The sequence below is a fragment of the Salmo salar genome, chromosome ssa04 (genome assembly GCF_905237065.1).
Source record: "Salmo salar chromosome ssa04, Ssal_v3.1, whole genome shotgun sequence".
Taxonomy (NCBI): Eukaryota; Metazoa; Chordata; class Actinopteri; order Salmoniformes; family Salmonidae; genus Salmo; species Salmo salar.
Window position 1 is genome coordinate 21,914,218 of NC_059445.1, and position 11,831 is coordinate 21,926,048.

General features: G+C 41.5%; 1 protein-coding gene across 1 annotated transcript; it reads right to left on the reverse strand.

Annotated features, from left to right (window-relative positions):
• Window positions 1-2,507: 2,507 nt before the first annotated feature.
• LOC106602566 (pleiotropic regulator 1) lies at window positions 2,508-11,527 on the reverse strand. Its single transcript, XM_014195268.2, has 15 exons — window positions 11,374-11,527; window positions 10,943-11,049; window positions 8,196-8,326; window positions 8,026-8,079; window positions 7,611-7,704; window positions 7,240-7,333; window positions 6,970-7,071; window positions 6,615-6,707; window positions 6,044-6,193; window positions 5,823-5,924; window positions 5,616-5,718; window positions 5,228-5,336; window positions 4,923-5,062; window positions 4,092-4,285; window positions 2,508-3,861 (listed from the first exon to the last, which is right to left on the reverse strand). The coding sequence occupies exons 1-15, from the start codon at window positions 11,380-11,382 to the stop codon at window positions 3,802-3,804; spliced, it is 1,542 nt and encodes a 513-aa protein (XP_014050743.1). The 5' UTR covers window positions 11,383-11,527; the 3' UTR covers window positions 2,508-3,801.
• Window positions 11,528-11,831: the final 304 nt, after the last annotated feature.

The window sequence follows — 11,831 nt, forward strand, 5'->3', positions numbered from 1 at the left end:
TTATGACACACTTTACATGAAAGCTTTGTTGTTGTTTTTAAAGCACAATGCCTTTTTGATACACCTTTTAACATAACAAAAGTACTTCATTCAAAAATACTGTTAGTGCAGTATGGTTCTAGTGTCACGTCCTGACCTTAGAGATCCTTTTATGTCTCTATTTTGGTTGGTCAGGGCGTGAGTTGGGGTGGGCATTCTATGTCCTTTTTTCTATGTTTGGTATTTCTTTATTTCGGCTGGGTATGGCTCTCAATCAGGGACAGCTGTATATCGTTGTTGCTGATTGGGAGCCATACTTAGGCAGCCTGTTTTCCTTTGGGTTTTGTGGGTGGTTATTTTCTGTTTAGTAATTTGTTACCTGACAGAACTGTTTGGCTGTTGTCTTTTGTTTCTTTGTAGAGTGTTCTCTTTTTCCATTAAATTACAAAGATGAGCACTAACCACACTGCGCCTTGGTCTACTCCATTCAACAGCCGTGACATCTAGTTTACAGGTTGTAAAGTATGTTTTGTTTAGCTTCTTGTGGGTGAAAGTATTGTTAGATTATTGGAATGCATTCCATGTCACCACTGTTATTAAGCACTATTTCCGTACACTACAAGTGTTTGTACATCAAATGTATTTTTAGATTGTGGTAATGACGATCATGGTTGCTACTTGTGCCGCGTTGCTCCTTTTATAATACAGTTTTGACAAATACAACTGACTAGCATAACAGATGATTAACAGGTGCTTTTCTGTCTGAAATAACTCCATCACACCTTGTTCAAAGTCTTCTTGCATGGACATTCTCTTTATTCTAAATTTGTGCAAGATCTTGTCCCACGCCTGATAACAGGATCATGTTACTACGGTGGATCAAATATGAACGAGCCTCTAACTCTGAAGATGTTTTATATTACTATAATGTATGAAATGCAGGTCCTACAAATACTGAAGTTGTCATGTCAGAGGCAATGCATGATCATAACTGACAATCCCTAAATTGTGGCAACATTGAGTCATTACTGCTTACTAAGCTTGTAATACTCTATACATAGAAAACGGGATTCCCTATGACTGTATCTCTATTCCCTTCATATGCTTTTGTTTTATAACAGTATTGTTATACATTTGCATATTAATAAAAGAAAACAAAAATAATCAATGTCCTATTGTTTCTGAGAGCTGTGGGGCAAGAGGATCAGTTCAATCTTGAACATGGGTTTGTGTCTGTATGCCACTAAGATATCCACTAAGAGGGAGAAAAAATAAAACAATATACCCAAATATAAACAATTTTATACCCAAGAATAAAACCATATATTGAATTAAATGCTTGTGATTGATGTGGTGAACTGGAAATTGCCCTGTATCAGACCAGGGTTCAAAGTTTTTTTTTTTTCCTGTCAAATGCATTAGCTGCACTGATTGAGCTTCCCTGGTGCATTATAACCAATAGAATAGTCCCAAAAGTACAACCCCACCAATCTGGCACCATTGAAATATAATTTTTAAATGTCTGTCTGGCACTCCATATACAGGCTCAATCAAATGCACAAAGTATCTGAAAGAAAACAAATACTATTTGAATCCAGGTCTGTCCTGTATAAGTTAGACTATTTCCTAAATCAATTTACACTTTTTCTGGTTACTACATGATTTCATATGTGTTATTTAATAGTTTTGATGCCTTCAGTATAATTGTACAATGTAGAAAATAGTAAAAAAACAGCACTTGAATGAGTAGGTGTTCTAAAAGTTTTCACCAGAAGTGTGTGTGGATATATATCCATTGATTCTTGAAGAGTAACTTATAAATGCCTCATGAGCTCAGTTCAACTGTCACACTCCTTGAAAACCCAAAATATAAGCTTGTTTGTCTCCAATGTTTGTAAACATTGTAAATGTAAACAAACACTGTATAGCCTCATATCATGGTTAAAACAATCATTTTTTTTATTTCATTGATGGTCAGTCCTTGTAACCATAGCTGTCTAATCTGAGAGTGGTTACATTTCTCCTTGCCCATCCTTCAGCTTTTTACCAAAACAGAGGCGGGGAAATCGTTTTGTTTCATCTGTGGATTTGCCCTTTAAAGAGCTGCATATTATCAAGATATCAAAGTGGACTGAATCTAACCGTTAACCATGTTGAGGCTATACAGTGTTTCTTTAAGATTACTATAGTGTTTATTATTACATTATTTACAAACAATGGAGTAAAAAAATATATTCTGGGTTCCGATCAGGTACGACGGTTGAACTAAACTCACAAGGCATTTATGAGTTAAATTCTTCAAGAATTAATGGGTATTTATAATTAATTTATTGCCACCTTTAATGCACGTTGGCGAGTTAATTAACACTGTAAAGGGGTTGCTGAGAATCTGACACTAATTTACAGGCAGCTGTGACAAGTAAATTCTGTAATATAAATACAGTATCAAAGCAAGTACTGTGTAATGACAGTACAATACTGTAATATTTATTATACTGTTAAAAAAGTGAATACTAGCGTAATCGTAATGAATGAAAAAAATGGTTTACTGTAATTACAAGGGGTTGGTGCTAGCAGGTTGGCTGCTAGGTAAAGTGTTTACACATTACAGCATATTAATGAATATTCGGTGTCTTATAACACTTGCACTTCTGGAAGCTTCCAAACTGGCAGCGACTACAGGGGAAAACAGAGCAAAAGGACATGGCAAAATGTGCAACCATTCTAGGTTTAAGACTTGACCCAGTCCAATCTATCCCCTATACATTTTAAATTAAATGGGGCACTATAACCACATAGGACTTAAATTGGTACAGCATTCTCACTCACAGGTGCAATATAGCCTCTTACAAAGCACGCCTCAAAATATGTTAATAAGCCAGAAACAACAATACCATTTTTGGCACTCCCAATGATACAGTACGGGTACTGTATTCTGTGGGTTGGAATTACAGTACCACTCAAAATAGAACAATTATTTCCCCGCCCACACCATTTTCCCACAATGGCCCATAAATTACAGTATGCTACAGTAAAACAGAGTATTTTACTGTTGATAATACCCCAAATTACCGTATAAAGTAGTTTTGTTACAGTGTACATATGCTTTGTCTAACAGGTGAGCAGAAGTTCCATGTTATCAGTGAAACCAGGAATACGGTTTAGATCCAGGACCACCCAGGAGATAACGGACACTGGGAGATCAATAGAAACAGCTGCAAACACTATGGGAATGTTGTCACCAATGGTTACATGGGTGAGTCACGCTTCACGGGAATTCAAAATGAGATGCAACATGGTTTTTTTTATGGTTCTGTTAATCATACAGTGATTTATTTCATACACCAGATTGCACAACAAATTACATTTCTCTTGTATATACAGTTGGTGTTTCTGAAATAAAGAAATAAAAGAAAATCTTTCGAATGATGAGAAAATCTTGAATTTTCCACATATTTACTGGATTTGACCCGAGTGGGGACTATGTGTAAGCTAAGGCGAGCTCTTACGGAGCTGAGAAGTGGCTTCTTATGGTGGATGAGAGTGACCAGAGATATGAGAGAGCATTCATCATCAAGAACAAACATTCTGGAAGGCTATTGGCTGTCCAAAATGGCTGCTTTGTTGGACTTACATTGTACATTGAAGATTGCAAAATGGTACTTAGAATAAGGAGTACATTGAAAACCCCCAAAATTATTGTAAAAATAAAAGCCAACTAGTTTTTGTGCGAATATTCTTCTTTAAAAAATTATGGGAGTTCTATTGATGGGAATATTGACAACAGAAATGAATTAATGTATTTTTTTGTTTGTTGCAAAACTAGAATCTTTTCCTCTTGAGGATCTCCGGTTTCCAGTTTATTGGGTGGCTTTCCTCGGTCTGAAAGAAAAAAACAATCCCACCCTAGTCAGAAACAAGAACTTATGATGTACTCAAAGTAATACTACAGTTTCATTAGCTCAGCAATATTTTAGTGACTGTCATTTTCCCTGACTGAATAAACATCCACTTTGTATGAGGTTGTAAATAACACATCCATTATTGAATCACATCTCAAATCAACAAAAACTTGTGTAGCTATACAGCACAGGATAAAAGTATTTCCCTACCGCCGTGTCGTCCTCTTTGTACACCTTGATGGTCTTGTCGGCCTCGGCCGTGATCAGCCTGCTCTCCGAGTTGTCGAACATGCAGGCGAAGATCCCCGATTCGCTGTCCAGTGAGCCGGGCTGCACGGCGGCGTGGATACGCTGGAAGTTGTAGCCTGTCCGCCAGTCCCACAGGTGAATGGTGCCGTTGTCAGCTAATGGAGACAATAAAAAGATGTAAGGATTAGCTGTATCTAGATCAAGACATCGGTATAGATAGAAAGCAGTGTCTAGGTTCTAGCCGTATATACGATTTCCTATGACTTAGCCATTCAATATATTTTCCTCCAGCCTCTGCAGTTACCACTTCCCTTTCATTTGTTGCCCATCTTTAGTAGTGCGCTTTCGAAGCAACAAAGCCCTTCAGAGTCATTGAAAGTACTATGGCTAGAAATAATCTGACCCAATCATCCTGACAGAGGCTCAAAACTGTCTATTTCCATCGCAACATATATACAAGATATTTTTTGTTCAATTTTTTTGGACCCCTTTTCCTCCCCAATTCCGTGGTATCCAATTGGTAGTTCCAGTCATGTCTCATCGCTGCAACTCCCGTACGGACTTGGGAGAGGCGAAGGTTGAGGGCCGTGTATCCTCTAAAACACAACCCAGCCAAGCCGCACTGCTTTCTGACACAATGCCCACTTAACCCGGAAGCCAGCCGCACCAATGAAAACACCGTACACCTGGCAACCGTGTCAGCGTGCACTGCGCCCGGCCCTCCACAGGAGTCGCTAGTGGGCGATGGTACAAGGATATCCCTGTTGGAAAAAGTAAAGGACGTTTTCATACCTCCTGATACCAGCACGCCGTCTGAGTTGACCGCCATTGCGTTGATGATGGCGTTGTGTCCAGAGAGGTTCTGGATGAAGTTGCCATCTGGGAACGTCCACTGCTTGATGTTGTCGGCAGAGCCAGAGGCTAAGGTATACCTGTAACATTCAGCCAACGAATGGTTCAGTGCCATAATTCAAAACGCACAAATAAAATGAACGAGCCTATCAACCCTATCATTAACTACAACTAGATAACAGAAGATGACTAACTTGGGTGCATCATATGCATCATCGTTTACTACGTATGAGGAAGTGACGTACTGTCTGGGATGTAGGGCCAGTGCTCTGACAGACTTCTTGTGGTTGGTGAGAGTGGCTCTGGTCTTCCCAGCTATCAGATCCCATAGCCTGATGGTGGAGTCGTGGCTCCCTGGAACAGAAAGAGCCGGGTCGTGTTCAGAAGGTCACACCGTAGCAAAACGTGAAACTAACAATAAAACGCTGCGTTCTTATATGGACATGTTCAAGTGGTCTCTCCTATTTTCTCCCTACTGAACATGACCCAGGAGAAAATCATGATTTCTCCACGCGCCAGCTCATAATAGAACATAACAAGATGATAAGCCATTGATGGTACTTTGGAGTGGGTCAACTAGCCAATATATGAACACAGCAAGGCAAAGCAGTTGTAACATATCCGTGTCCGTACCTGTGATGATCTGCGGTTCGGCGGCCTGGCATCTGACTGTGGCCACTGTGTTGGTGTGTCCGGACAGGGTGTGCACGTTGGCTTTGCTCCTGATATCCCACACCTATAGACGTAGAGATTTCATATTGACCTCCCAATACACTCCAAAATGTTCCACTAAAATAACATTTTTGAAAGTCAAGACAACTAGTCATTAGCAAGACTTACCCTGGCTGTGGCATCTCGACTGCATGTGACCAGCACGTCGATGGTTGGGTGCAGGTCCAAGTCGTACACGGCACTGAGGTGGCCGTGGTAGTGCCTGATAACCTATAAAAGTGAGGTAGGCGTAACTATACTAATTACTTAACTAAATAATAATGGACCAACAGTCCATTGAAACACGTCATATAAAGTAAAGCAGAAATGAAAGGGTACTAGTACAATACCTTGTTGTACTCCAGATCCCAGCACTTGACCTGCTTGTCCTCGCCGCAGGAGAACAGGTAGGGGCTCCGGGTGCTCACGGCCACGCCGCGCACCGTGCTGATGTGTCCCGTCAGGGAGAGCTTTAGCTTCCCACTGGCCAGGTCCCAGATCTGTCAGGAGAATGAGAAACAATGGGGATTTGACGTCACGGTCGAACTTATAGCCGACGTATTACGAGATACATGACTAAATGCCACCAGTTGACAGACATTGAGTAGATCAAATGGATGCCCCAAAACCCTTATGATGTCACTTCTTATTATCATATCTACTGTTTCACTGGCTGCACCTTTACAGAGACGATCTACACATTCTTCAGTCCCTGTAGTGATGATAGTGGTAAAAACGTAGCCCCTCATCATTTTATTTTTTATTTTACCTTTATTTAACTAGGCAAGTTAGTTAACAACAAATTCTTATTTTCAATGATGGCCTAGGAACAGTGGGTTAACTTACTTGTTCAGGGGCAGAACGACAGATTTTGTACCTTGTCAGCTCAGGGATTTGATCTTGCAACCTCTCTGTACTCACCTTAATGGTTCTGTCGCCAGCGCCGGTCACAAACCACTGGTTGCCGGGCTCTACGGCAATGGACCTCACCCAGCCAAGATGACCACTGATGACCTGGAAGGGATAAAGTAAACCTGTATCAGCTACCACACAAAACAGAGAGCAAGTCAATACCCCTGAAGTTATCTTAAAACGCATAGGCCTTACATGAAGATATTCTAAGATTATTGTAGTACGTCCGAAGGACTAGGGACAGTTCCTTGCAAAACATCCAAGCTTTTTGTAAGTGTGCCACGTGCATTTGATAAAGTGTGTGGACTGTAGAGGAAGTAAGTGTATTCAGAAGCCCTTGACATGACAAAACGACGTCCTTTACCCGAAACAGCTTCCATGGAGCGTGCCACTGGGGCTTGGGCATAGTGGGGGCTTTTCTGGCAACGAGGGACGAGTTTTTGGTGCCGCCTCCTTCCAAAAGAGACTAGAAAGAAGACAGAAAATTATTATTATTCATAGTGGTAGCATTATATCATACAAGACTGATGTCACGTTAGTGGAATGTTGGTGCAGAAATGCATGCGAAGTGTTAGCAGACGCAAAAAAAAAGGTGTGTAGGGCTAATGATACGTATCAGAGAGCATTACCCCACCATAGCGTGTGAGTGAGGAGCGGGAGACCTCTCTGCCCCCCCCGCGTGTCTGTGAATGTCCCCGACACTGGCTGCAGTGCGACTGGCGTCCAGCCTGCAATTACACACACAAAAAGAATGGATGCTGGATGGTCTTAAAGTGCACTCTACTAAGATAGGCAACCCCAATTGTAGTCCCGTGTTGCTTGGATACAATAACACTTTGTTCATGTCTCTAACATCTGGGGTCTGTACAGGAGGTTGTGGTGCTAAGGAATTGCGGGGAAGTACTGCGTCAAACAGACGAATGTCTGACATGGACTATTGAATTCCGTTTGCTCTGGTGTCTTCTCACTTCGACACATCTACCGTGCATCATCTGAAGGAAGTACCTGGCTTGTGATGGCGGCAGGGCAAGAGCCATGGCGTGAACTCCCCCCTTACTGGGGTTCCTATGTATCTGAGTGTCCGCCGTCAGAGCCACCCCTGTGGACGACAATACACAGCGTTATAAAAGTCACGTAACACCCCCGAGGACACAATATGAATGAATGTGGTTTTACATGCAACAGTAGCATTGCATGGTGTTAGAGGGAGGGTTCTCCAAGTCTGGTCCTGGAGAGATACTGGGTGTGCAGGGTTTTGTTCCGGCCCATCATTTAACACACCAGATTCAAATAAGCATGATCTTCAGCCATGATTCGCTGAAATCAGGTGTGTTAGGATAGGGCTGGAACGAAAGCCTGCACCCCCAGTACCTCTCCAGGACCAGAGTAAGGGAACCCTGGGTAAGAGTGTTGTAATTACCAGGTCCTGAGGGGTATGCGTGGGTCCCAGTTATCAAGTACTCTGGATCATCACCTGGAAGACCAGAGGGTTATAAATGAGAAATACTTGGGAGGTTTTGCTCTCATTCATTGCCCATGAAATCAATAATGATTTGTCAATGATTGATGTTGAAGTGATGGCATTCTTACCAGGTTGGGCATAGTTCTGATTGCCATGCATGTTGGAGCCCAGTGGCCTGTCCTTGCCCTCTTTCAGAACGGGCATGTGTAGAACGGCACTGTAGTCTGCCCTTAGCTTCGCTGCCATCTTCACCTTGTGACTACGAAGGGAAACGCTAGTTAACTCAATTGAACATATCAGAGCCTGAAAGTAGGGGTGGGCGATATGGCCTAAAAATCATATCTTGATCTTTTCAAAAGTATAGGTGACTCAGAATACACAGTACCAGCCAAAAGTTTGGACACCTACTCATTCAAGGGTTTTTATTTATTTTATACTATTTTCTACATTGTAGAATAATAGTGAAGACATCTTAACTGTGATATAACACATATGGAATCAAGTAGTAGCCAAGAAACTATTAAACAAATCAAAATATATTTAATATTTTAGATTCTTCAAAGTACCTTTGCCTTGATGACAGCTTTGCATACTCTTGGCATTCTCTCAACCAGCTTTACCTAGAACGATTTTCCAACAGTCTTGAAGGAATTCCCACTTATGCTGAGCACTTGTTGGCTGCTTTTCCTTCACTCTGCGGTCCAACTAATCCCAAACCATCTTAATTGGATTGAGGTCGGGTGATTGTGGAGGCCAGGTCATCTGACGCTACACTCCATCACTCCCCTTCTTGGTCAAATAGTCCTTACACAGCCTGGAGGTGTGTTGGGTTATTGTCCTGTTGAAAAACAAATGATAGTCCCACTAAACCAAAACCAGATGGGATATCGCTGTAGAATGCTGTGGTAGTCATGCTGGTCAAGTGTACCGCGAATTCTAAATATTCACCAACAGTGTCACCAGCAAAGCACCATCACACCTCCTCCTCTATGCTTCACGGTGGGAACTACACATGCGGAGATCAGAAATCTCAAATTTGGACTCATCAGACCAAAGGACAGATTTCCACCGGTCTAATGTTCATTGCTCGTATTTCTTGGCCCAAGCAAGTCTTTTTTTCTTATTGGTGTCCTTTAGTAGTGGTTTGTTTGTAGCAATTCGACCATGAAGGCCTGATTCACAGTCTCCTCCGAACAGTTGATGTTGAGATGTGTCTGTTACTTGAACTCTGTGTAGCATTTATTTGGGCTGCAATTTCTGAGGCTGGTAACTCTAATGAACTTATCCTCTGCAGCAGAGGTAACTCTGGGTCTTCCTTTCCTGTGGCGGTCCTCATTAAAGACAGTTTCATCATAGTGCTTGATGGTTTCTGCGACTGCACTTGAAGAAACATTCAAAGTTCTTGACATTTTCCGGATTGACTGACCTTCATGTCTTAAAGCAATGATGAACTGTAATTTCTCTTTGCTTATTTGAGCTGTTCTTGACCTAATATGGACTTAGCCTTTTACCAAATAGGGCTATCTTCTGTATACCACCCCTACCTTGTCACAACACAACTGAATGGCTCAAACGCATTAAGGAAAGAAATTCCACAAATTAACTTTTAACAAGGTACACCTGTTAATTGAAATGCATTCAAGGTGACTACCTCATGAAGCTGGTTGAGAGAATGCCAAAAGTGTGCAAAGCTGTCATTAAGGCAAAGGTTGGCTACTTTGAAGAATCTCAAATCTTTTGGTTACTACATGATTCCATGTGTTATTTCATAGTTTTGAAAATAGTAAATATAAAGAAAAACCCTTAAACTTGTGTCCAAACTTTTGACTGGCACTGTATACTTTTTTTAAAGCTTTGTCGTACAATTAAAGGTAAAATATGTCAGCCAATCAGCTCCTATGTTGTTCAATGAGACGTGCCATTCCATAATGGCTGTGTGGCTACTGCTATCTAGCATAATGAAAACATCAGTTTACTTTAAAACGAGTTGTTCAATCTTCTGCACCCAAGTGGCGCTGCATCTCAGTGCTAGAGGCGCCACTACAGACCCTAGTTCGATTCCAGGCTGTATCACAACCGGCCATGACTGGGAGTCCCGTAGGGCGGTGCGCAATTGGCCCAGCATGGTTCGGGTTTGGCCGGGGTAGGCCGTCATTGTAAATAAGAATTTGTTCTTAACTGACTTTCCTAGATAAATAAAGGTTAAATAAAAAGTGTAACTCGCATACGTATTACACTGACACCCCAACACACACATACTTGTTTTCAATAACTCCCCTAAGAGCCCACAGTGGACTCTACCTAATCACATGCATACTGAACCACACACTTTCACACTGCTACTACTGTCTATCTATCCTTTTGCCTAGTCCCTACCTATATGTACATAGATCTCAACCTTGTATCCCTGCACATTCTACTCTGTACTGGTACTCCCTGTATATAGCCATGTTATTTTTACTCGTTATTGTTATTCACTGTGTATTTATTCCTCGTGTTACTATTTCTATCTTTAATTCTGCATTTTTGGAAAAGACCTGTACGTAAGCATTTCACTACACGTGTTGTTTACGAAGCATGTGACAAATAACATTGTATTTTATTGGATGATGGGACAATTCGGAGTACAACGAATTTCTCATCCCTGGGTGGAGGTAGGTTTTCCAAGATGCGCTGGGTCCCGGTATCTTAATCTAAACAGAAAGCCTGTCCGACCCCTGCGCAGCTGTAAGCAAGTGTAGGGTCGGAAACTATTATGTCTATCCTGAACACACAGACAGGACTCACCCACACACAGCTTATCTTTATCTCACACAGAAACGAGTAGCTAGATGGGAAAACAAAGACAGCATATTGTTTTACAAAACACGAGTACCTTGTTTCATCCAAGGAGACTGGTTTGGCATGGTCAGCTACAAACATATCATGAGTTCTCTTGAGGGACCTGAACACGAGCGTGTGCACAGAGTGCTTTTGCACATCCTGAAAAATGAAATAGACGGAAACATTACTTTCGACAACAGCAATATTTGTCATTGCTAGTTACCTACTGTAGCTACATAGACATGAGGCACTTGCCAAGTATATCTCAACTTCACGATACCACATCCGCGGATGTTACTTGGGCTAGATGTGTATATATAAAGTTAATCCGACTAATATTAATTTCCCAAATGGAATTATTTTACGTGTGCTTCAAATAGGCTAGGCATAATTTAACGTTGCTAACGTTAGGTAGTGGCGCGTCAGCTACACCTATTGTTATTTCAGCTTTACTGACATAAAGATGCACGAAAGAGCACACACCTCAGTCATTTCTGATGTTATTTAGCCAGATACCTTGACGATCTGTAAAAAAAAAAACTTTACATAAAACAGGTGTAGAAATGTAGCTAGGTCCAGCTTGCTAAACAAACGCAGATGCTGTTCCGATGCACCGGATGCAAACAATACGGTTGTGTTCATTTCCGGGTCAAATTTGTTTTTCTCCCCCTGACGATGAGCGCCACTCCGTGGCCACATCTAGTAACCTTTCCCATACAAGTATTTGATGAATTCTGCAGCGCTGCTTAACCCTACATAACAATTCAGGCCTTATTTTCAAGATACATTTTAAGCCCTGATCACATGTAAAGCCTAGGCCCGTTGTTGTTGTTGTGGCTTTCGGACACTTCAAATTGTCTATTTGGATTTCATCCTGCCTTTATCAAATCAAATGTTATTGGTCACATACACGTGATTAGCAGATGTTATTGCGAGTGTAG

Coding starts and splice junctions, on each gene's coding strand:
- LOC106602566 (XM_014195268.2), bottom strand. Junction 8,327..10,942: donor GTCTCCTTGGATGAAACAAG/GTACTCGTGTTT, acceptor TTCCCTTCGTAG/TCACAAGGTGAAGATGGCAG. Junction 6,194..6,614: donor CTGGCGACAGAACCATTAAG/GTGAGTACAGAG, acceptor TTCTCCTGACAG/ATCTGGGACCTGGCCAGTGG.